General features: G+C 39.4%; 5 protein-coding genes across 5 annotated transcripts; 4 read left to right on the top strand and 1 right to left on the bottom strand.

Moving 5' to 3' along the window:
* Positions 1-1,310: 1,310 nt before the first annotated feature.
* LOC135626732 (DEAD-box ATP-dependent RNA helicase 8-like) lies at positions 1,311-11,353 on the bottom strand. The gene is made up of 10 exons (XM_065132310.1): positions 10,654-11,353; positions 7,065-7,125; positions 5,902-6,136; positions 5,327-5,565; positions 4,396-4,647; positions 4,135-4,315; positions 2,983-3,071; positions 2,645-2,718; positions 2,404-2,555; positions 1,311-2,116 (listed from the first exon to the last, which is right to left on the bottom strand). Exons 1-9 carry the CDS (start codon positions 10,908-10,910, stop codon positions 2,477-2,479), a joined length of 1,467 nt encoding a protein of 488 aa, XP_064988382.1. The 5' UTR covers positions 10,911-11,353; the 3' UTR covers positions 1,311-2,116; positions 2,404-2,476.
* A 1,719-nt stretch (positions 11,354-13,072) lies between these two features.
* Positions 13,073-14,239, top strand: LOC135627244 (LIM domain-containing protein PLIM2b-like). Its single transcript, XM_065133260.1, has 5 exons — positions 13,073-13,329; positions 13,432-13,531; positions 13,611-13,639; positions 13,712-13,801; positions 13,887-14,239. Exons 1-5 carry the CDS (start codon positions 13,114-13,116, stop codon positions 14,139-14,141), a joined length of 690 nt encoding a protein of 229 aa, XP_064989332.1. The 5' UTR covers positions 13,073-13,113; the 3' UTR covers positions 14,142-14,239.
* A 416-nt stretch (positions 14,240-14,655) lies between these two features.
* Positions 14,656-17,980, top strand: LOC103972023 (membrane steroid-binding protein 1). The gene is made up of 2 exons (XM_065132309.1): positions 14,656-15,046; positions 17,293-17,980. The coding sequence occupies exons 1-2, from the start codon at positions 14,748-14,750 to the stop codon at positions 17,798-17,800; spliced, it is 807 nt and encodes a 268-aa protein (XP_064988381.1). The 5' UTR covers positions 14,656-14,747; the 3' UTR covers positions 17,801-17,980.
* A 229-nt stretch (positions 17,981-18,209) lies between these two features.
* LOC103972024 (uncharacterized) lies at positions 18,210-21,369 on the top strand. The gene is made up of 2 exons (XM_009386217.3): positions 18,210-18,560; positions 20,829-21,369. Exons 1-2 carry the CDS (start codon positions 18,338-18,340, stop codon positions 21,146-21,148), a joined length of 543 nt encoding a protein of 180 aa, XP_009384492.2. The 5' UTR covers positions 18,210-18,337; the 3' UTR covers positions 21,149-21,369.
* A 2,064-nt stretch (positions 21,370-23,433) lies between these two features.
* Positions 23,434-25,424, top strand: LOC135627291 (E3 ubiquitin-protein ligase RMA3-like). Its single transcript, XM_065133338.1, has 2 exons — positions 23,434-24,024; positions 25,027-25,424. The coding sequence occupies exons 1-2, from the start codon at positions 23,434-23,436 to the stop codon at positions 25,048-25,050; spliced, it is 615 nt and encodes a 204-aa protein (XP_064989410.1). The 3' UTR covers positions 25,051-25,424.
* The last annotated feature ends 134 nt before the right edge of the window (positions 25,425-25,558 follow it).

Genomic DNA, 25,558 nt, shown 5'->3' with positions numbered 1-25,558 from the left:
TTAAAGTCGACCGACCAAGGTAAGCAAGCTGGCAGGGCAGCCATGGTGTTGTTGGTGGTCGTCTTGCTCTTCCTTTGCTTGCCTTGAAAGCCTGACGAGTTGATCTCATGCGTTGCCTGTTCACGCCTGGTCAGCTTTCATCGGGCCATCATGATCACTGAATCAGCCAAGTCCTCAGAACAGACGTGAATCGATGACTCTGGAAACATGCAGTAAGTAAGCTACGGTGTTTTCTTCTCTCTTTTCTGCAGGGAGCAATTCACAGGAGAACGTTCTGTCCCGCACATACTATTACATATATTCTTAAAAGCATAAAATTATATATAATTCTTTTTTTTTTAACTCTTTTTCTTACAGAAAACTCTTTTATTTTTTAGAAGATGAAATTATGCTTGACCTCTGCCCCTCGTTCGTCGTTGTCGCTGTGTAATCGTATGCTGCCTCAACCTTCGCCCTCAGTCATTGCTGACGACCGGTCAACGGTGGCCTAGGCTTGTGCAAGCCAATTACAATGAAGTCAACAGAGTCGTACATGGGCTTGACCAAGTCACTCTTGAAGTCGATCGTCGTCCCCGACCTACGCTCCTCTCCAACATCACCTGTCGCGAGGCCTCGTCACCCTCGCCTCGCCGCCCTCCCCTCTTCCTCCGACCTCGAAGGCGTCAACAACGCACCAACCGCAAGAAAGTCAACATAATCGTACTTGAACTTTGAGCGAGTCGACCTCGAAGTCAACGTCGTCCCCGACCTCCCCTGCTCTCCGACATTGCGCATCGCAAGGCCCCGTCACCGCCCAAAACCCGCCACCATCGACAACCTAGTGTGGCCCACAATTGCATCGCTCTTCGTTGCAACAGCATCAACCACGTGCTCAACGACACATACGATGCTTGCCTCGAGCACTTGTACGATGAGTAAGCCTACCGTACCTTGTGGCTTCATGACTCCGCCACCGAGGACCTCACCTTCATCTTCTGCGACACCTTCGACTTCCTCGAGGAAGGCCAAATCACCCCTCGTAATCGCAAGCTCATCCCACTACTGCCACGAGGCCCCACTTCCTTCGCCACCCTTACATCCCCCCCTCCCCTCCCCACCAACCACAGAGGCCAACGAGTAGATAAGAGACCTGTTTCGAGTGCAACCTTGCACACAATGTTAAGGCTAAAATCAACGCAATTGCAAGCCACAAGCAAGAGTGGAGGCAGCCAACCCTCTCTTAGATGGAAAGTCAATAGTACTGCAATGCGACTGAGTAGAGGATGTGTGAAAGAAAATGAGACATGAAGAGAGCCAGATGACGATAGAGGTGCCGACAAAACCAACAATAGTTTTATCTTTTTGAAAATAAAAAACAATCTACAGAAATAAATAGTTTCAAGAAAAATGTTCTACAAGAATAAATAGAACAGGCAACGCTAATCGAAATAAAAATAAAAATAAGCACACATGAAGCCTATGTGTCATAAGAATAAATGTACGCGAGCGCGCGCACACACACACAAAGCCTATGTATCATAAGAATAAATGCCCCAAGGCAAATTCCCAATCAGCTGATGATATCACAACTTCGATTCGTTCGAGCAACCGAGCAAACGCGACCATGCTCCCTTTCCTAGCTTATCCTCACCAAGCACTGTGCATTCGATATCATTTATTCATAGAATAACCTGTTCTGCATCCTATACTGGGAAAACTTCATAGGTATTAATTATGAAAACCAAACTGGAAAATCGAATGAAACAACCACCAAACGAGACACGTAGATTGAGTAGGATAGAATATAGACTCATGAAAATTTTGGGAAATTATAACCATCCTTCCGATCATTGGGAACTGTAACTAAGGTAGTGACCTTAGTTAGAATGACATAAACAACCCGTCCGTGATGCCAAGATAAAAAGTAGGGTGACAATCTAATTAGGATGCCAAGAAAACAATTCTGTCTGCGCTAACATTAGGTATCATACTAGAGATACGGAATCCATTGCGAAAAATGTACCAACAATTTGAAGTTACCAAACAACAGGTTTGAGCATACAGATTCGACCATTAAAGCTGATTTATGTTGTCATGGATGCCCCACACAGTCACCTTCAAGGCAATAAAATAAGCCCTGCATATTTGCCCACATAAACACAGATGTTAAGATAACTGCACATGATGAAAGATTCTTCAATAATAGAACTAAATATATGGAATCAACAAATAGCCAAGGAAGACAAGCTTCAAACAATGGTTTAGAGGCCATTATTGACGTCTCACCCAAATCCAATATCACCCCAACAACTGCGAAAACCCAAGTCTGCCAAGTACCACTGCTTCTTAAACATTATATTTACCACATAGTGGAAGGCCATTATAGCAGGAGAAAAAACATGCGACTGAGTTGTCCATACTCACTTGACATGCTGGTATTTACAAGTGGCCTCAATTGTTCACCAAATATGAAAACTCCGATAGATACTGTCATTGATCATCTGCAGTATATAGCTTGATCAATTTGGGGAGGAATCTGCTTAATTTCAGTTCCGAGTTCTTGCTCAATCCTATACCTGCAATCATATAATAATTCTTGTCAAAACAAAATAAAGGAATAAAAGTAAATGAACCAAGGAAGTCCAGAACTGGTAAGAGTGCATACAAGTTAAAGCGGTCCTCGTAGGTGATGAGATTTACTGCTAAACCGAGGTGACCAAATCTCCCAGAACGACCAACCTAACAAAGTCAAAGACATGCCTTCTAAGATTAATTCATGAAAGCTTCCAATTCCAGAATGTGATGGATAACATAATTTATGACTGTGGGAACAAGCAGTCAAATAGCAAATTTTAAAAACAGAACAATCAAAACAAAATCACCATGTAAACTGATGGCTCAAAATATGAACACTTTTTTGACTCAAAACTCAATAGTATCAGTAGCCAGCCAACTTAATCAAAGTACTAGCATATATCATATGATTTTTTGAAAAAACAATACCCTGTGCAAATATGTCTCGGAATTCTTGGGGAAGTCAAAATTGATGACAACATTAACAGCTTGAATGTCAATACCCCTAGTAAACAGATCTGCAAGATCAAGGACAAAATGTTAAAAGCCATTAAAAAATATAAACAATCTATCACCAATTTCAACTAAAACAAGGATATCAGAAATGACCAACAGGATACACTTTTGAAGTAAAACATTGCGCTTGAGTTTTACCAGGTCTTCTGATTTTTCCTTTTTTGCTAAATCCCCCAAGTTCAATGGTTTTGAGCCTTTTGTTAATGCGTGGGAAGGACCAGATGAAATCTTTACACCTTAATGACTTGTTAATATTCAGAGAGCCTATTTCAAGAGTAAAATGGAAGGGACTCCATTCCAGTTGTCTCAAAGTGAGAATTATGGAGACAACCAAACATAAGGTTTTTGGGTGGTGGCCTAACTGCAACTGCCTCCCCATACAAGAGAGAATACAATAACAAGTACCAACAACAACAAAAATATGAGACTCCCAATTTTATGTAATTCATTGCACATATAGATGGTTGAAGGGGAATTAATGTCAATAACTACAATGAATTTAGCAGGCATGACAACCATTTCAACTTATAATGGTCCATTCAACTAGAAAATAAATATATGACAAAGAACATTTCATCCTTGTATTGTGTATATGCCTTTATAGATCTACAACTGATGTTCATTAATTAATAAAAACAATAACGATACGAGCACTGAAGTTAGACAGCATATTCACATTTATGGTTTATAATATAAGGGGATAAATGACAGTAGGAAGGCCAAAAATGCCAAAATAGAGGTAGTAAACGAGTGCAAGACCAATACAAACTTTATAAGAGATGAATATGGATGTGAAAGTCCACAAACACATCAAACATGGATGCGAAAGTCCACAAGCATTTCCCCTGTCAACTACTATTCCATGCATATACTGAAATTACAAGATGTTTGGTATACTGCTGGGTTAACTGGAACCAGACCGGTCAGACAAGGTCTGGAAACCCATACCGGACTAAGATTTTAGACGCTGCCGACGATTGCTAATAGCATAAAATATAAAAATAAATAAACAAGCATGTACATCATTAGACACAAGAAAAGAAGTTTGAGGCAGTGATGACAAACCTGTACAAACAAGATTCCTGCATGCACCATTGCGGAAGTCATGGAAAACTCGATTCCGATGATCTTGCAACATTTTAGCATGAATGTAGAAGCAAGAATAACCAAGCTCAGTAATTTTCTTTGCCAAAAGCTCAACCCGATTAACAGAGTTGCAGAAAATGATGGATTGATTGATTTGAAGCTGCAAGAAGTAATGCCTGTTAGCATCACAACACAACTTCAATTTACAATATGCATATTGCCAATGGTAAAATGACTAACCTTAGAGAAAAGTGTATTAAGGCAGTGGACCTTCTGCCTTTCCTCCACAAAAGCATAGTATTGAGTTATTCCCTTCAAGGTTAATTCATCCATTAGATTAATTATATATGGTTTAGGAAGATATCTGTCTTTAAAATCCTTCACGGTTACAGGGAATGTTGCTGAGAATAGCAAAATCTGTCGACTAGCAGGAAGGAAACGTATAAGCTGCTCCACTGATGGCTGAAACTCAGGAGCCAGAAGTTTGTCTGCCTGCAAAAGGAGAGGGATTCTGTGAGGCAGAAAGATGAAAAAGGCAGAAGACACTGATACATAAAAACCATAGATGGGAAGATATGTATGTATACAAATAGACACTACGACCTCGAAAAGAATTGGATATTTTCCTTAAAACTCTTTCACAAGTAGAAAATGAATTGATAAGAAGGAAAGTTACACAGCATAGCTTCCTTGATATGTAAATTAATCCAATCAACCGTAGAAGCTAATAAAAAAATATACAAACTAATTTTCAAACAAGGAAAATGAAGCATGAACAAAATGTAATAATCATACTCGAAATAGAAGGCTAGATAAAGTGATATCACCTATATTTACATTTGACAATAAGATCAGAACTGCAGCACACAAGTATCATAGTGACATCCAGTGCTTAGAATAACAAGGTAGCATCAAATTCTTCTTCTAACAAACAGAAACCATGGAAAAATATTTTAAAAAACAAGAAATGATTTGTAATCATCAATATTGTGAGTGTCCAAAAGAAATAACTTGATCATGAAATTCTTGAAAGAAGAGCATGTTTAAGAATGTCACCTAAGATTAAGCAAAGAAACGTATACAAAATGTCCAATAATCCCAAGAGGCCAAGATCATTATAATTTTGTTGTGTTCAGAAAAACAAATATTTATAATTATTTGTATTTTGTACCTCATCCATAATAAGCATTGAGCAATCCTTAAGGATGCAAACACCTTTTTTTGCAAGATCAAGTATTCGCCCAGGTGTACCAACAAGCAAATGGACAGGTTGATACAAACGCATTATATCATCCTTCAAGCTGGTTCCTCCAGTTGTAACCATCACTTGAATCTTCAAATGTTTTCCCAGCTCCTTACAAACTTGTGATGTCTGAAGAGCCAACTCCCTCGTGGGAACTAATATAACAACTGTATATTGAAGAACAAATTTATCAATAAGCAATTAGAAACAGTTCTCAAGTTCCAGCTAGTGTATGTGCTAGTCTTCATAGCACATAAAATATGCAACAAGATCAAGTGCAAGGTAACGTTAATTATGCATATCATATATGTAGTGTAGCACCACAAGATAAATAAAATAAATAAGTAAAAGAGCAAATATCAAAAATAAAAAAATGACGCAATAATTTTTCAGAAGCATGGTGTTCAGAATGAGAAAACAACATATTAAGTACAAATATGAATCAAGAGAATTATCACAAGAAATTCAAACTCCTAAAAAAGCCCAAAGCAATCACAAGAAACCTTGAATGACATTGCGATCTTGATCAATTTTTTCCAGTGCAGGAATGCAAAATGCAGCTGTCTTGCCAGTCCCATTTTTAGCTCTGGCAAGAATGTTACTTCCAGTGAGCGCAATAGGAATGCTTTCTTCCTGGATAGGAGAAGGTCTTTCAAAACCCTTCTCATATATACCCATAAGAAGCTCCCGCTTTAAAAAGTAATCTTCAAATTCATTTCCTTTAGTTGCAGTCACATCCTGTAAAATACATGTCAGAGATACATCTTGGCATACAAAAGAAGATAATAAATAAGCACAGAAAAGGATCCATCCTGCCACTGATGCAAGTCCAATCAATTAATCTAAATTAATGTTTTACTTCATACGAATACAAGATAATTACATTATTAACATGATCCCTTTATAAGGCATATGGCAGTAACATGCATGAAAAACAAAGAACTTTAGACATCAAGAAGATATCATCAAATATTGGGCACTTTACCATACATATATTGCATCTTTGGGGATATTAAATGACAGGCTAAATATGTTAACAGGCCAAGAATATTGTTAATTTATGAGATACTAGTAGGCATCATATTCCAACAAAATTAGAGCATAATGGAAGTGCTACACAGTGTTCTCTCCAGAATCATAAGGATAATTCAACCAGTTTCTGCAAGGCAGCATCCAAATCTGTTCAAATTACAAAAAAATCAAAAATTCAATAACCACTTCAATACCAAAAGTGTGGATCTAGGTGCCACAACAAGGTTGCTCCTTTCTGATCTAGTGATAACAAAAATAGCCTCTCTACCCAAATAGACAAAGCTGCATGTGTTGACTCTCATCCTGCATTAGCAAGAACTTTTTGGACCAGGCCACCTTTCTTTTTCTTTATTTCAGTGATAAGACTAACATTTAAGCAAACAATATACCTAAATTCATTTGCACAATGGCTGTCTAACATTGTTGAGTTAAACACATCACTTAGTGAAAGAAAATTGCAAACAACGGATAAAATTGGTAGACAAATTAAACATGAATGACCAAACATGATGGCACAAAATAAGGTGGAAGGGAATCCAACAAAAAAAGATTTTTCAGATAACTAAAGGAAATATGTCAAAAGCCTAACCAAATCCATCTTTATGACAGTAACATAACACAATCCAAATTTTACCTCTGTCCTGTAACGAGTATCAGATGGTGGTATCTTCAGGAGTGCCTTCCAATCTTGAGAACTGTAACCACCAAGACAAAGAAATAAGAAAAAGAAAGGCTGTAGTTCTGACACAAAGTGACAAATTCTACTGAACAAGAACTCAACTATTATCATACATGATGTAATAGACCGAAATACAAGTATTTCTCAGTAAAAGAAACAATAACATTCCAAATCATCAATTTAAGTTCCAATGAGTAGTTTACAGGAAATTTAAAATTGTTGTCAATTTCATCTATAGGTTTGTTAAAATTCATAAATTTAATAGAGTTTCCAAACCCAAGCATAAAACAAAAATGCTATAGAGTAAAAAAAAAACTGCAAAATTAATCTATTACTGTATTACAAAATAAAATACTTAATATCTAACAAGTAGCTTCAAGGATGTGCGACAGAACTAAAACAAGGAGCAAAATTTGGCAGTCAAAATCAACAAAAATCCAACTATTCAGCTTTTCATTTTTCTTTTATATTATGTAATAAGTACACTCGAATCATATTTAACAAACTGTTTGGCCCCCAACATTTACCATGAGCTAGTAGGGGAAAAAATGATATCACAGTAAGTGGCTTATGTCATAATGTTCCTGGATAAAACTGCAAATGTTCAGAATTATTGCATAGTAGGTGCCAAAAAATATATATTTGGCAGATATGTAGATGTCATTAAACATCAACATAATACTATGATCAACAAGAGATAATATTGAATCAAAGGATCTACAGTGTCAAAGGGATAGATTCCAAAAATGTATAAATTAAAAGCATCAGTACATCATATGTGATCTGAGCAAGGTGTATCTCTCAAATAAGGTTGATCTCAGATGATGTTGGACCTTAACCAATTGATGGCCAGTTGCCTCCCTCTCTCATCCCTCCTTAGAGCTCATTCATTCCTCAGCTGATCCCATGCATTCACATTTCTAGTGCAAAATTCTCAGGAACATGGGAGATCAATTAATCCAGATTTTTTTTTTTATAAGTAAAGACAATAATACCTTAGTCAAGTCATTCTTCTTTGGTAAGGCCAAAATATAAATAGTGAAATGCCAAAACAAAAGATATTATATATGTCTTTAGCAGTTCCATATAGAATTTTATTAAAAAAAATTTCATCAATTGCAGCAGCAGGCAAAGTAGATCCGACTAGAGTAATATGTAATATATCCCAGCTATAAGCCAAAACAAGATTTGTCAACATCTACCAAGTGACCTTGTATCTGTCACATGACTCAGGATTCTAGAGTATTAACTCTTATTTCATTCATGAGCTACAAAACTGTGAATCTCAACAACTACACTGCTAAAGATCTATGTCATAAAAATGCAAAAGAAATTATCTGCATCTAAATCACTAAGGATTCTAGAGTATTAACTCTTATTTCATTCATGAGCTACAAAACTGTGAATCTCAACAACTACACTGCTAAAGATCTATGTCATAAAAATGCAAAAGAAATTATCTGCATCTAAATCATTATAAATGAAGCAGCATATCAGAAACATTGTGTAAAAGCAAATGTGATAAGCAAACAAAAGAGCTGACCAGTAGCCATTACTCGTTATGCAATCAGCTATGGAACATCACTGATCCACAAAATTGGGAAGTCTATAAAACTCTTAACAAATCCAGTTTATCCATTATAATTTTAGCCATACACTATTATGTTATACTACAGCAGTTCTTATGTAATAAAGCCGCCAACAAGTTGGGATAAAGGTACTAGTAGATTCTTGATTTGCCTATTTTTCACTTCAAAGTTTCTCACTCACAGCACAAGTGCATGGAAATTCCCTTTTTGTGATCCCATAATTACCAATTCTGTTAGAGATCAAAGAATTGTTGCTTTTACTAAACCAATAAAAACAATGTGTGTTTCTGTCTTCTCAGAGGATGAACTTCCAAATGATCAATTCCATTAAATACCAACAAAGTAAGCATTGAAGACAATTGAGAGAAATATACTGAATCCCTCCGACATATTTCCACTAAAATGGTCTCTCAACAAGCCATTTTGCACCACATTCTCTAATAAATAAAAGGACTACAAATATGATGCATCCTTGTTCCTTACTTGAAATCTAGTTTAAGTGTACTTGAGCCTAAAGTAAGTCAATTTTTTATCCTGTTTTCAGAATTATTTCTGCTATACTGTTAAATATGTATTAAGAGAGTTCTACTGTTATTTTATGTTAAATTAGTAGTCTATTCTAATTAATTAAGTGTGCATAAAATTCATCAACAGATTGGATAAGAGAGTCTCCATGAAGAGATTTCTTTTAGAGTCCTATGCAATGTATAAATAAGAGTCACATCAAATCTTTTATGCATGTTAGTTGAGACAGATGATCGGAAGCTTTGAACTTGTTGTCCTGCAGTATTTATGTGATCCCTCTTCTTCTCTGATTCTGTTACTAAAATATATATACTTAACACCACTCTCTGCTGCATCACATTATCAATTTTGGAGTACATTTTGTCCAGAGTCTTAATTTGAGTCATTTAAAATTATTACCCAGGTACTCAGTAAAAAAAAACTCTAAATCGCATGAAGTTTCTCAATCAAGCCCCTTGATGTAGAAGGGACCTATCTATCTTAGGAAAAATTAGAAAACAAAGCAATCAACAGGGAAAATGGGAAATATCATGGAGTGTACCATATCAAGAAACCAAGTACCTTGTAAATTTATTTTTGTATTTCTAAGTTAGACCCTTCCAAATAAAGCCATATTTACTATACTTAATGTAACATAGAACTACATACTCCCAACTAGTACCCAAAGGCTTCTCCAACAAGGAAAATTTATTGATCACTGCATACGATTAGGGTTCCTACAAAATAAATTATTGATCACTGCATATGGTTAGGGCTACTGCAAGTTCATCATTCAACAAAATTTACCTTGGATTCCAAAAGTAGTAATAAACAGATACACATATCCCAAGAACAAGAGTCGCTCAAATAACCGTAAGATATGTTGCATCATACCAAAATGATACTGACTCGTTAATAGCTAATGCATTTAACGTCAATTGAAACCTCCTCGTAACAAATGTTCCAAACTTTGAGTGCAACTTCCCCAAGGCAACTAGTAGAGATCCATTCCTTTTTCTAATTTTTACTATTGAAAACTGAAACCTCTGAACAAAATTTATACCACGGTCTTAAATCTTTCTAATGAATTCAGAACTGAAACTCCAAGCATCAAAACTTGTAGAGGTATCAGAAAGAAAGAAAAGGATTAAGCAATCTGCAATCATCTTTTTTGACTTGAGTCAAGACATTGAAGACATTTTGCAATAACGCTTACAATGAATTCCAATATAAAAATAATAAAATTATTGTTAGCAGTAACTGGGGACTCCAGGCAAAAGTTACATACTGAATAAAACATCTAGTCGGTGGTGTTAGCATTTGATTCATTATCTGGCTCTCAATGTCAAAAACAAAACAACAAAAAATCGACCAAAGTAGAGTTAACAATTACACGTACACATAACAAAAGCTACAATATTTTTCATTAATGTTTTCGCCTTTCCTTTTACCTGGAATCCATTAAAGTTACTGCGTCAGATTGAACCGATTTCACGACTTCGCCAACACCAGAATCGCCCCCCATTTGATTCCGCCTCGACCAATGCTGGTGCTTCTGTGGCTGAAACTGTTGATTCTGCTGTCCCTGCATCGGATTCCTCTGCACATACTGCTGCTGGTGCTGAGGGTTTCTTGCATAGAAATTGGGGTTCGGAACCGCGCCGCTGCCGCCCATACCAGGTGGAGGATATCTACCTTGAGGATTCATCTCCAACTTGGATCGGATCACCCGAACGGACTCTTCTAAGCGACAAACGAAGAAAAAAAAAATCGCACAAAAGCAAGAAACGAAGATCCTCCACAAAAAGGGCAATGGAGTAAAAAAAAAAACGAAACCAAGAAAGCAGGATCAAAATAAGGAATTTTCAGATCGGAGTGGAAGACATAAGAATCCGAGGCAGAGGTTGATTGGAGGATCTTCGAAGCGTCGATCCGTCGCGATAACAAGAAGAGACTCGAGGCTTTGGAGACGGAAAGATGAAGAGGAAGGCGTTACCGTCAAGAGCTGAACGGACTTGACAACCGACGAATTTTTGGATGAAGGTTTCGCCGTGGGTACGTTTTTAGGGCGACGACGACGGAGAGCACCGTGCGGAGGTTAATGACGAAGAAGCCCTCCGACGCGTCTGGAAATTTCGAGATAGGATAGGGTGGTGTTGGGTTGGAATCATCCGCAAACATCAGCAATGCCATTACGGCACGGCTAGAAGACTAATTTGGTATAAGACGGGCCCCACCGTGCTCTACGTGTCGAGAGCATATTCAACCACGTCACCGTGCTTTTCTAAAATTGGTGATCATCCTTCGATAGGTGGCATTAGTTGCATTAAAACTTTCTACTTTAATTTTTATCCTATTTTCTTTATTTACATAGAAAATACTATTTCTAAATAAAAACTAAAGATTTTTTTCCTTTTTCTAATATTAAATGTATGATAGTGGCGATGAGGAATATTTGACAATTCCTATGACATCATTGAAAATGATAATAATGATGAGATAATGCGATTTTATAAGCCGAAAGCAAATAATCACTCCGATTAAATTGTTTTATATACCATTAATACCTAATAAAATATGTAATGCATTGTAAAAATGAGAACTCGTAATATTATAATATTCATTCTTCCTATTGACGCTCGTGTATTGTCTAAATCACCTAATTTTATATGTCAAATCAAAGCTTTCTTAGAGAGTAGTAATATGTATGGAGAATCATTGGCATGAGAATAAAAACGTGAATGATGCGTATTATTTTTAACCTAATGTAAAATTTTTATTAATAATTTATATATTATTAGGAGAATATATTATTGACATTTGATCAGTGCAATATAGTTCGAACACATATGCATAAGATTATCCAAGATACCTTTAAGATAGAAACATGTGTCACTTGGACAAATATCGATATCGAAAGATTTTTTGAATTTATTCCTCCGATGTCCAAATTAGTAACATAAAATATATAAATACAAATATGAATAGTAAAAAAAAAATTCCTTTCTTTGTATTAAAGGTAAGCTTTTATACCGGTTTATGATTAATTTTTTTCTTATAAATTATAAGAATAAAATTTATGATTATCTTTCTCGTCATGAATGATGAGAATGACGATAAATTTTATAATAATATTATTATTATTTATAAAATTTATATTATTAATTAATTTTAATACTAATTTTATTTTTTTAAAATATTTTTTTTTAGAAGCACTTCCCACCTCACTTTCAGAAAAATCATGATTATACATCAGTTACATTTTACTAAATATATTTTGACATAAATAATGATCTTACAAATGATAGATAATATAGAATAAATAATCAACATATTTAAAGATGGGGTTTGTTAACTTTGATATAATAAATTAGGGTTCGAATTACATTGTTGTTATTTCTAAACAACAAGGAAATTTCCAATAAATGCATGATGGAATAGAATGAATTCCTCAAACTAATTGGTTTTGTAGTGTTATTTCTTTCTCCCACATAATAGATATGGAATTTGATCGCTGTATATAATGGCACTCATGCATAAAAAGCATCTCTTAAGACACAAAATATAATCTCAACCACTCTACCATATTGGTTAAAGCAATTTTATTGTTTTATTGTTTTATTCAAAGCAAAAGGATGATTAAAGATCACCAAAGGACTTCAATTCCATAATATGATTCCCTTTTCTTAAAGAAAGACACCTCATATGGTCTCGTAGACAGGAAGGTGAGGTCTTCCCTTCACCTCGTCACTCTTGACTGGGTCTCGTGGTTAGAGGCTCACATCCCTCCGTTTCCATCTCCTACCTTTCCTCCCGTGCTCCCATATTTTCCTCGCAAACTTCATGCAAAACGTTGATCGCCTCCCCCCCCCTCTCGGCTCTGTCGCCTTCCATTTTGGCAGACTTCATGCATGCAAACCATTGATCTTCGTGTTTTTGGAGCTTCTTTGTCTACGGTAGCAGTAAGCAACCTTGGATTTTGGTTCTTCACCATGTCTTTCATTGGTACCCAGGACAAGTGCAAGGAATGCGAGAAGACTGTCCATTTCATAGATCTCTTGAGCGCAGATGGAGTTACCTATCACAAGAGCTGCTTCAAGTGCAGTCACTGCAAGGGCACTCTCTCGGTAAATCTAGTTTAAGATCTGCAGTATGACTGGAGTTCCCCCTGTGTGATTATTAGACATTCATACATCGATACTTTTTGGAATGTCTCTATGTCTTCCTAGATGTGCAACTACTCCTCCATGGATGGTGTCCTCTACTGCAAACCTCACTTCGAGCAACTCTTCAAGGAGACAGGAACCTTCACCAAAAAATTCCCTGCAGGTTTTTTTCCTTCGTCGTTTCAGATGCATGCTTCGGTACATTATAGCTTCGAGGCTAATGCTAGGTTTGCGATTTGCAGGCGCAAAGTCTGGAGAGAGGAACGAACAGGTGAGCTAATTAACTCATGCATGATTCAGTGTCCAAGTAACTGGTTAGCTGACATGATCACGATCTTGCCAGTCCAAGACACCAAGTAAGATCTCCTCCATGTTCAGTGGAACTCAAGACAAGTGTGCTGTCTGCAAGAAAACAGCTTACCCCTTGGAAACGGTCCGTTCTTCCTCGCATCAAATGCGTGTCAGGAGCAATAAACGTAGCTCAGACTTAACGTCGCTGTGGCTTGTTGTTGTGGCAGCTGACCATGGAGGGGGAGTCGTACCACAAGACCTGTTTCAAGTGCTCCGTCGGGGGCTGCACCCTCACGCCTTCGTCCTACGCGGCGCTCGACGGCATCCTCTACTGCAAGCACCACTTCGCGCAGTTGTTCAAGGAGAAGGGAAGCTACAACCACGTGATCCAGGCAGCGTTGGGGAAGCAGAACACGGCGGAGCAGCCACCGTCGGAGGCAGCGCCTGAAGAACCCGAGCAGGACGGGGAGCAGCAAACATGAGGACGTGAACACGTCGAGCATTGCTCTTTTTCTTCTGCTTCTTTATGTCTGACTTCATCCTCTCCACCGGAAAAGATGGGTCTGTTCCTGCCTTGTTATGGTTCTTTGTTTGACTTGATGTGGTAGCCGTAACAAAGGAAATGAATGGTCAACTTCAGTTTACTTGATATGTTTTCGAGCTTAGAAAATAATCTCGATGTTGTTCTCTAATCTCCATTGAGCTCAAGTGACATCATCAACATTTAAAGATGTTTGGCAACAGTGTTTTCGAAGGCGATGTTTGCATGCGGTAAACGAAGCGGATCGCAGTTACGACCGTTCGTTGCAGGGCTCCGCTGATCGTGCCAGCCGGCTTTAAGAACCGTGCATCAACGTGGCAGCTATTTATTAGTTGATATGGGATCTCGATGAGTCGGGGCCGTAGGATCATCTAGAGCTGATCCCTACCCAAAGAACGAATCTGGACCGTCCATTTATGAGAAGATGTACGAGTTGGAATCGGGGAGGATCCGAAAGAACGCATCGTATCCATCGCCCCTTTTCGTCGCTTTGGACTCTCCGCTTCCGCTCCGAGAGAGAGAGAGAGAGCGAGAGAGGGAGAGTGAGATGGCAATGGCGGAGGCTTGGGAGGTGGCTAAGAGGGCGATCGAGGCGTACACGGGGTTGTCGCCGGCGACGTTCTTTACGCTGCTGGCGGTGGCTGTGGCGCTCTACCACACGGTGGCTGGGTTTCTGGCGCCGCCACCGCCCCCGCCGCCGCGGTCTCGGGAGGTCGAACCCCTTGCGCCGCCCGTCCAGCTCGGGGAGGTATCTGAGGAGGAGCTTCGGGCCTACGACGGCTCCGATCCGAAGAAGCCGCTCCTCATGGCGATTAAGGGTCAGATCTATGACGTCACCCAGAGCAGGTTCGCTGCGTCTCCCTCTTTGTTCTCTATTTGTTCAAGTGCATCATAAGTTTCCATTTATGCACAGTTCTCTTAGGGTTTCAAGATATGTCCGGGATGGATGAATTTCTTGACCCCCTTTTTGTTTGTTTGATGGATGAATTGATCTCACCTTTTCCTGTTTCACCGTTTCCTTTTGGAATACATGTCCTGCCTTCTGATTCCTCAGTGAACACATTTTGTGGAGTAATCATCGCGTCCTGAAATCTCTTATGCCTCTTTCTCCTCCTCCTTCCTCCTTTTCTTTTGATTTTACAGTTTGCAGTAATACAACATTTTAATCTTCTGTGATACGTCTTGGTTGGATAACATTTCATCGGACTTGTTTTCTTATTCAGCATTCATATGAAGTCTATGTTATTGATATTGAAGTTACACTATACGATAGTTGTTCTTAGGTCTCGCTCTAATATGGTACCAAATTTCAGAATTGACAACAATAAAAAAGCAACTAATCATAAAGTGCTAGGACTTGTTGTCTTTTTTATGTGGATTTGTCCTGTTGTCAAAGTGGATGCAATAAGTTCATTTATTTGTTGCCGATTGATTGATTTCAGCAGGCCCATTGGAAAAGGTAGATTACTTTTCTAAAATTTGAGGATGCTATTTGTAGATTAGAGCTGGTAGTTAGTTCTGCTTCATGCTTGGTTTTCATTTTGATCAATGATGTCTAACATGTTAGTACCAAATTCCAACTACTTAAACCATGAGGATGCAGTAAGTTTATTTATTTTGTTGCCGAGTGATTGATTTCAGCAGGCCGATTAGAAAAGGTAGATTGCTTTTCTAAAATTTGAGGATGCTATTTGAAGATTTGAGCTGGTAGCAGTTCTGCACCATGCTTGGTTTTCATTTTGATCAATGATGTCTAACATGTTAGTACCAAATTCCAGCTACTTAAACCTGATTCAAATAAGTTTTTATCAGTCGTTAAATTTTAGACATATTTTTGGTCTGTGATCAATCACCTCTGTTGTAGCATAATATATATGGTTTTCTCGAAAAGAAATGATAAGAAGTTTGGAATCTTATTTACATTTGGCTCATCTAATATAGAAAATTTTGCATCCTTCTTCAGTACATAGTTGTGGTGTAGTTTATGATCAACATGCAATCTCCATATGATGCTTTATTTTGATTGTGTTTCCATCTAATAGCTTGGTTTAGTTCTTCTGCCTTTTTTGTATTTTGTTTATTTTTTAATTGGGTACCCTTTTTTTTTGTTCTTTACGTGTCTTGTAGTCATGGCTCATATATAGATTTATTATGAGATTAAGCCATCAGAAGTTTCTTCTGTTGGTTTTTTCAAAACTACCAGTGAAGTGAGAATAATAATTCTTTGCATCTATAGACACTCTGGTATAAGATTGATGGAAGACAATGCGGAAATTTTTTTTATGATGGTATGAATATGTCAAAAGGAAACCTATAAATACCTATATTTAACTTGGTTAGATTAGTTGAGTAGATTAGGATTAGTGGCGTAAGGAGAGATTTAGAACGATCTAGGTCGGCTTTATCAAAAACACCAAAAAATTGATCTGCTTTACTTTGATCGTTACTTTTTCCCTACATATAACTAAATGGAGGGGCAAGGTTCATGTAGCCAACTCCGAATTGTTGGACATTATATTGTTGTAATTTGTTCGTTTGATGTTCATGAAGATAATGATTCAACTGATTTTATGTATTGTTTGACCATTTCTTGTTGGAAAATATGAAAAGAATTGTGTGAATATGTTTGGGAAGCAAATAAGGAGTTTCTGATTTGGACAGTTATTTATTCATATTTAATGTGAATAATTCGAAGACATCGAAACAAATAGATCCGGTTTGAATGAAGTTGGACTAATACCATGGTTTAGTACAATGACATTGCGCAACGCTTAATTCACGCCATTTCATTGGACAAAGCAAGACACTTTCTCTACGTCATGGTTTCAAGATAAGCTATGATATTTAGTATTCAACATCTCATATCAAATGGCCTGCATATTCCAAAGAATTTAATGGTTTTACTTTTACCTTGCGACATGAGTGGTGAAAGCCTATTTCTAATATTGTTGATTACATGTTTTGCTACTGACAATTAAGCCTTTTCTTTTCATCCATTTAAACTCGGCCTATATAGCCTGCTTTGCTACCTATCGTGTATCAACAAACATCTTTTGCATCTAAAAGTTTTCCTTATTTTTATGTTGTCTTAGGATGTTCTATGGACCCGGTGGGCCATATGCACTCTTTGCTGGGAAAGATGCGAGTAGAGCATTGGCAAAGATGTCGTTTGAACCAGTAGATTTGACTGGTGATATCTCCGGCCTCGGCCCCTTTGAGCTCGACGCGTTGCAAGACTGGGAATACAAATTCATGAGCAAATACGTCAAAGTTGGAACGATCAAGAAGACGGACGAGACAGTGCCCACGACGGACGGGACCGATGATGGCACTACCTCTCAAGTAACGGAGAAAAGCACCGAGATCACGGATGGTACAGACAGACAAGTAGAACATAGTACAGAAACAAAGGAGGATGATCCAGTGGAAACCCATGCAAATCGAGACCATGATGAAGAGACGAAGCAGGATGGTCGGTTTGGTCACGGTGATGAAGCAGAACTGAAGGAGAATGATTCATCAGAGTTGAAGGAAGCCAGTGCCGGTGCCGGTGCCGGTGCCGGTGCCGGTGCCGGTGCCGGTGAAAGCACCAAAGAGTAGAACCCTGCACATTTGGCATTTGCACAACCTGGGTTCATTATCATATTAATATCATCAAAAACACATGGCAACAACCTGCGGGATATGAGTTATGCAGTGCTCTTGTAATAAGGTTCTCCAAGGTAAACCTTTCCAACTGAGTTATCCATGTCTTGAAGTGATGACAGTATTTGTTTGGTATGTGCATGATGTGGTTCTTGTTACCATATAAATTGGATGCACAATCCTATTTTCTAAGAATGCTGTTGTTTAATTTAAAGCTCAACGATGGAAAGGCATAGCCGGCCATGATCGGCTACAGCACCCACGATAGCTCCTCGAAGGCCGCCGTGCCTGCCACCACGAACCCCATGAACCCGTCTTGTGTTCCACGTTATATCCATCTAACAAAATGTCACAACTAATTGATTGGGCGTCATAGCGGCCCAAACTTAGTTTGCTGCTAATCTCACCACATTGGCTAATTAACACAACATCGATTGGATCTCAACAACTCCCGTTCCTCTCCTCCTCCTACTCCACCACCGAGTCGAATCGATGGCGGTTCCCCGCCTGACGGCGTCGATGGCGTTGCCGGTGCCGAGGACCGCGGCCCTGGCCCCGGCTTCCTCTTCCCTCAGCCGACGCGCGACGAGGCTTCTCCCGGTTTTCGAGGGCCTTAGGAGATGCACGCGCCTTCCGGGGGTTTCGTTCGCGGCGAGCTCGAGGGCGGTCCGCCGAGGAGCCGTGGTTTGTGAGGCCCCAGAGACGACCACCGGGCGTAATGCTTTCTGTCCTTTCCGCCTTTTCTTTCTTCTTCTCTAAGATCCAATTGATTAGATTCTTCTTCTTCGTTTGCGTCTTATGTTGCTTGTGTGCTTGTGTGATGTGTTGCCTGAAACGATTAAAGATGAGTAATTTGAGCTAATTAGTCTTGGTTGTGAGCAACTTTTAGAGAAGGAACCTTATTTTCCTGGCATTGATCGTTGGATTATCTGATTAGGAAACACTAACACTATTAGAAGAACTTTTCTTCTTTGTTATTGGATATAAACGATGCTCCCCGTTCTGCATTATGAAGAAAAAAGTGTTTTTCACCAAATCTTGCCTATTTAATGGGCTTCATGCTGGTAACTTGGTCTATGCTGCAGCATTATCGAATTCCTCTGTGAACAATTGAAGTCAATTTCTAGGCTATAAAAAAATCCCTTTTGGTACATTGTTTTGTGAATTTAGTTATTTAAATTTTCTTGTTTTTCATCAAAGTAGCATTTCTAAATGACGGCAGTTTAAATGATCTTTTCTTCTTTTAGCCATCAGCTGTTGCTAGCTGAGCCATCTACATGGTCCATCAACAGCACTATCTTCTTGTAACCAAAGGTTCAAACTAAAGTACGATACCTAATAATTTTCAACCTTGTTGTGTGTCCTGATAAGCAGCCATCCACTCACCAGAAAGAAGACAAATTTATTGTATTCTGAGCTTGAATATCCTTTGTTATCAAAGCCATTAGCTGATTTGTTTTGGTGTTTGTGGAGTTCCCTTCCTCTTTGTATCACTTTTCATCTTCTGAAAGCATCTTTTACCTAAATTGTTCTCTAGAGCTTATAAAAGAAAGTAAGAAAGGCATGCATACCTTCCTGATTAATAGCAACATGGGAAACTTTGTGTTCTCCATATATCGAGGAACATATTTATGCAGCTACTGATTGTTGTTTGAGTCGCTTCTACTACTTGAAAATTGTTGACAGATGGCATAGTGTCATACCTATTTAGGAACCTTCCTGAGTTGGAGTTTTAATGTTAAATATTAGCATTGTTGCTTCCATGATTGGTATGTATGTTTTTGTTCTCATTTGATATTCCTGCACTTGTTTTAGAACATTCTGTCTTTTGAGTAATTCATAAGGATATTTCTCTAGGTGCATCTTTTTGCTCGATGCAACTCTTTTAACTGGTAAATGATTTTCCATTGGATTACTAGCCTGAACATTTTTTTTCCTTTTTTGTGTGTGTTTGTGTCATGGGGGATATTTATTTATATATCTACATGTATAGTAGTTTAGAGAATCCAATTCCAAGTTAGTTTAGGTGATTGAAAACAGTACCAAACCCTGCATATGTTGACTAGTCGAGTTAGTTCAGTTCTAAGTGTTGCCCACAAAAGAGAATAACCATATAACAAGAGACTTTTCCTCTACCATAGCTAACAGTAAACCTATATTTTGAGGGTTTTACTTTTCTAATAGCTTAGTTGATTTGTAGCCCAATCAACATTTTGGCTATGGATGTATCATGTGCTGAGGGTAACAATCTACTCCCATGAGTGATCTCTCATGTGCATCAACCAATTAGCTTGATGAGGGGAAACATGATACAAAATATTCTTCCAAATCTTTCAACATTATGGTTAAACACAAAACTTCTTTGCACACCTGTTCTTTTTCTGTATATTTGCTGATTGTACTGTTTAATGGTCTTATTCCTATCGGTTGTTTTAACATGAAAGAATGATTGAACCTATGTTGCTCGCATGCCCTTATGCCCTTGTTACTGGGGATGATACTAAGTGATCTTTCTGCATATATTGGTTATTCTTTGTATTGTCACATTGGTTTTATTGGGATGGGTCAAGTTAAACTATCGTCAGCTCATGTTCTGGTTGGACTCAAGGTTGGATTCCAAGTCAGCCCTAATAAAATCCAAGTTAGACTGGGGTTGAGATTCAGCAACCCCAACCCAATTGATTTTGAAAAAGTCCAATCCATCTGTCCCAGTAATCAGGTCGGGTCTTATACTTTTGGCCTGAGCCAAAATCCAAGATAACATATGATCATGTCACTGGGCTTTCTGTGTAGTGATATCAAATTGGCTACAAAGTTAACATATTGTCTTGTTTACAATGGTCAAATATTTTTGTAGTTTATGATAGCTTAATTTAAGTGGTTTGGTGCACATCTTTAACTACACTTCATTTAATTTATTTGTCAAATTATCTTTTTGTTTTTTTGGCTCATTAGTTAATCAGTTCTGCCTACCATATCATAGTTCCAGATGTGTCCAAGGCGACATGGCAGTCTCTCGTGATGGACTCTGATGTTCCAGTGCTCGTAGATTTTTGGGCTCCATGGTGTGGGCCCTGTCGGATGATTGAGCCAACCATTATTAAACTGGCAAAGGTTTACGAAGGAAAGCTCAGGTGCTATAAGCTCAACACAGATGAAAACCCCGATATAACTACGCAGTATGGGATTCGAAGCATCCCAACTATGATGATATTAAAAAATGGCGAGAAGAAAGATGCTGTCATCGGGGCTGTGCCAGAAAGTACCCTCATTATATCGATCGAGAAGTTTGTAGCGAGGTAAATGCATTTGTTCTCTGGGATCAGGCACTTTCTCGGCGTTTCTGCAGGCTATCAACATGAGTCCGGGTAATGTTTGCACTTTGCTTTTCTGATAGTAAGTGCTGTGTAGATGTTGTGAAAGGATTTGCAAAGTGCCTTAGCCTTTGACCTTTTAGAGTAGTAATTGGAATTTGGAAGAATAAGAAATGTTACGTGCAATAGACCTGACTACTGCTTGTGCCATCTGTGTGTTTACAGCAACATCAAACAAATGTGTTTTTGTGAATAAGATTTCCTGCCTTTCTTATTTATTTAAAGAAAAGTGAAAAGGGCTTTGGGCTATTAGTTCTCATTTCATGTATGTTTGTTACCAATAATATAGAGGATCAATTTACCTTTTCTAGCAATAATATTTTTTTTTTGAAAATTTCTTTATATAGTTGGTTTTGTCTAATTTATTTGACCATTAAGATTAGATAAGGGGTGTTCGAATCAAATAAAAAAATCGAACCAAAATAAAATTTGAATCAAATTGGTTCAAAATCGATTTGTTTCGAATTAATTCAGAGATGATTTGATTTTGAAAGTTATAAATGATTCTGATTGTGAGTAACCTTATTTGGTTTAAATCAAATTGAATCAATTTTAATTTAGAAAATATTAATCCGATTGAGTTTATTGTCCTAAATCCTTAATAGATTCGTATCGATTAATCAAAACCAAAGATTTAATTTTAAAAATATTATCATATTGCCCAATTGAATCTAAGGTTTCGATTCAATGAATTGAATTGTTTTATTTCTATATATATATATATATATATATATATATATATATATATATATATATATATATATATATATATATAAATTATTTAAAATTATAAACTGATTAATTGATTAATCAAACCAAATTAATCGATTTCGAATCGATTCAGTTAGGTATATCTAAATCAGTTTCAATTCGAAGTATCTAAAACAATGATTTAGTTCAATAAGAACTCTCATTGCCTCCGAGAAGCAATAGATTTAATATTCCAATCTATGATGCAGTTTAATGTAATACCTACTATTGCTATTGGAGAACGAATGTGTTGTGGCCGATGAGTTAACACGGCTTGATCTACGGGTCGATGTCGGGAGCCTTCTGTCGACTGAGCTGGTTGTCGGAGCCGACTAGATCATCGAGTCAAGAGGTGGGTTGGTCGATGATTCGCCACAGGGGTATCGGTCTGCGACTCTCAAGGTTGGGCTGCTTTCTTGCAAAAATGGTCTTCGTCGGATGATCCATGACTTTGGTCCCTTCGACGAGCAAGTCAGTAGTCTCTCCTCTTTTTGGAGGTCGGGATAAAAGTCTTTATACTGTCGTGAGAGGATCGATCATACGTGGATTAACGTGATGAACATAACACGATATTAGTACGGATTCTGGCTCGACGTGCGAGATGTTGTCGTCCCGAAATTATCGGACCAGACGTGTCGAACAATATTTTAATGGTATAAATTCTGACATGACCTGTGGCAAGCTGTGACGCACGTTGCTTGCTTGGACAGTAGTCATAGAAATGGTATACGATACTGAGACTGTTGTCTCTGTTCCTGTCGTTTCTCTCTTCTCATCCTCCACAGAGTCGGTGGAGCATTACGCTTCGACTGTGTTACATTTCTCTCAACAAGAAAAAAAGAACACTCTGGTCACATCAGAGTTGGAGTCGAGCGATGACTTTGGGAAGACGAAGACTAAGAAAGAAGGTCGATGGCCTTGTCTCAACCATCTCCGAGAGAACTTGTTCCTGTGCCTTACTATTGTTGGGGACATCCATGTAATGGTTGCTGTAGCTTCATCTTATGCTGCATATTATAATGGCTAAGAGATACCATGTACAATCATAAGGTGGCATATCTGAATCGTTCTCAATCTTAAATGGAAGAATAAAATAGAGAAAATTAATAATATGCAGACCATAAAGCCATGATACATATTTTTCCTCAACCTTCATGGGTTTCTTCTATCTCAAAATAGTGGGGAAGACGATAAGCACACACACATCTGTTTCTCTGCAACCTCAGCAATTGTTTCTCTCGTTATATGGTGTCCGGGATGTTTACCTGCCATCCGCGCCGCCTTCTTCTCACATCTGTTCTTTAAGGTTCGTGCCGTTCGCGAGCCAAAAGATCACCAACGGCAGCCTTATCTTAAAAGTTGCACACGTAAGCTCGTCTTTATGAATGACTTTGCTTGCTGCGGCTGTCACCGTTCCTTGTCGTCGGCCAACCGCAACAAGCAGCGGCACCGAACCCAAGCGAGATGGACGGCCATCGAGGGGAATCCCGTCGCGGGGACGAGCCTGGGAAGACGTGCGAGCCGGACGCCGGCGCGCTGGCCTCCGGCAACGGGTGCTTTGAGTGCAACATATGCCTCGATGTCGCCGCGGAGCCGGTCGTCACGCTCTGCGGCCACCTCTACTGCTGGCCGTGCATATACAGGTGGCTGCAGCAGGCCGAGAGCGCCGCCCCCCAGCTGTGCCCCGTATGCAAGGCCGCCCTCTCCCTGGACGCTCTGGTGCCGCTCTACGGCCGCGGCCACCGAGGCTGCGGGAGGAACTCCCACCCGGGCGTCGAGGTACCGCGTCGTCCGCGGCCGGCCCGCCGGGGCGCGATCGGGCCGAACGAGGCGCGGTACCCGGAGATTCGGCCTCACCGTTACCTGCAACCGAGCCACTCGATGGCGGGCGGCGTGCTGGGGGGATTGGCGGTGGCGGTGCTCTCGTGGATGGTCCGGGATCAGGAGTGGGCCAGCGTTGACTACTCGAATCCTTACCACATGGGTGGCAATGAGGGCAGCCGCAGGCGAAGGAGGCGGGAGATGGAGCTGGAGAGGTCACTCCATCAGATTTGGGTATTCCTCCTCTGCTGTGCCATTGTGTGCTTGATCTTTTTCTGAGCATGCACACTTCTCTGTGTACGGTTCTTCAGCCTGTTAATATCATGCTGAAGGTAACAGATGTTATCCGCCATAAGAATCTGCAAATGTTTGCCTCAGTATGGACATTAAACCAATGTTATTTCTGAGTTATGATCTACTTCTGTGCCTATTGTTTCATCATCTTCGTAATCTACCTGCTCAACAGTGTTTTCTTTTTCTTAGCCCGTCTGTGGCGGGCTTTCCTCTTACCGAATCTTAAATATTTCTTCATCTGCATCAAATCCATGTTTTGTTGGTGGTTTCCCGGCCAACACGAATATCGTCAGCAAGCATTCATAGATTTCCCTCGTCGGAAGACCATGATGTCTCAACAACCTTGCAATCTCTTCTGCTCATTCCACTGATCCTTTTGATCTTTAAGGTTATCAAGGTTCTACCGTCATGGTATGATCCACAGCCCTCATCGCTAACCACACTTCGAATACAAAGCAGCTGATGTGCCCATTGCAATAGCACGAGGTGTTCTTCCACCCTCAATGACCTTGATTACTGACACTCTGGTTCTCTACATGGCCTCTTGTATAATATGCTGCAAATTGCAGAATCGGCACACTCTAAATCATGTCTCCTACTCCTTCAAGATAGCTTCCGGACCCTCTACATCAGTCCACATATCATGCGCATATACCTTCTCCTTGATACATATTCCAAACTTGGTACAGCCCAGCTTCATCTCAACATAGACTGAGCAAGCTTCTTCATTTCTTGGAAGATAACAGCCACTGTTGCAAGCTTTTCAATGTCAGTTCCAATTTCCACCCACATTGCAAGCAAAGCTGCTGAGCATTTTTTTGGTCTCCTATATTTAATGGAAGAAAGCCTCTGCCGACACACTTGTCAAGCATCATAAACTTACTGTCGTCAACAGATGAAACAAATAACATGACTAATAGGCCAACTCCACAACTGTGGAAGGCTTTTGCTTTACTACAGGAGTAGAAATACCAAATACCGAAGGAAGAAAGTGGAGAGAGTAGGCAGGCGAACCTCGAGGGCGTGAGCGTACCTGTGGCGGCCGCGCATCTGCTTCACCATCTCGTTCAGATAAATCTCGCGGACGGGATTGCCTTCCACGGCTCGACGGTCGAGCATGAGGAGCACGGAGCGTCTGAGTCCCCGACGGCGGCCACCAGGTTGAAAAGGTTGTCGGGCCACCCCCTCCGGCAGCGGCGGGAACTCCTCAGACGGTAAGGCGAGCTTCGACCACTGCAGGCCCCGCGGAATAGCTGCATCGTCGGCGGCTTGTGTCGACGGCGTCTCTCAGGGATGAAGGGAACGGCTCAATCCCTCCCTCGCTACCTCCTCGCTCGAGGTGTATTCTCAACCATATCATCTTGTATTAGATCTGATAGGGGCAATAATGACGATGTGACACGCCTATCCCCTGAGCGACACACTACCCGAGACTCTCCCTGCAGCAGCTCGGCCTCCCACGCAACCCCAGTGG

The sequence above is a fragment of the Musa acuminata genome, chromosome BXJ2-11 (assembly GCF_036884655.1).
Source record: "Musa acuminata AAA Group cultivar baxijiao chromosome BXJ2-11, Cavendish_Baxijiao_AAA, whole genome shotgun sequence".
In the NCBI taxonomy this organism is placed as follows: Eukaryota; Viridiplantae; Streptophyta; class Magnoliopsida; order Zingiberales; family Musaceae; genus Musa; species Musa acuminata.
This window is presented reverse-complemented; position numbering and strand designations above follow the sequence as displayed.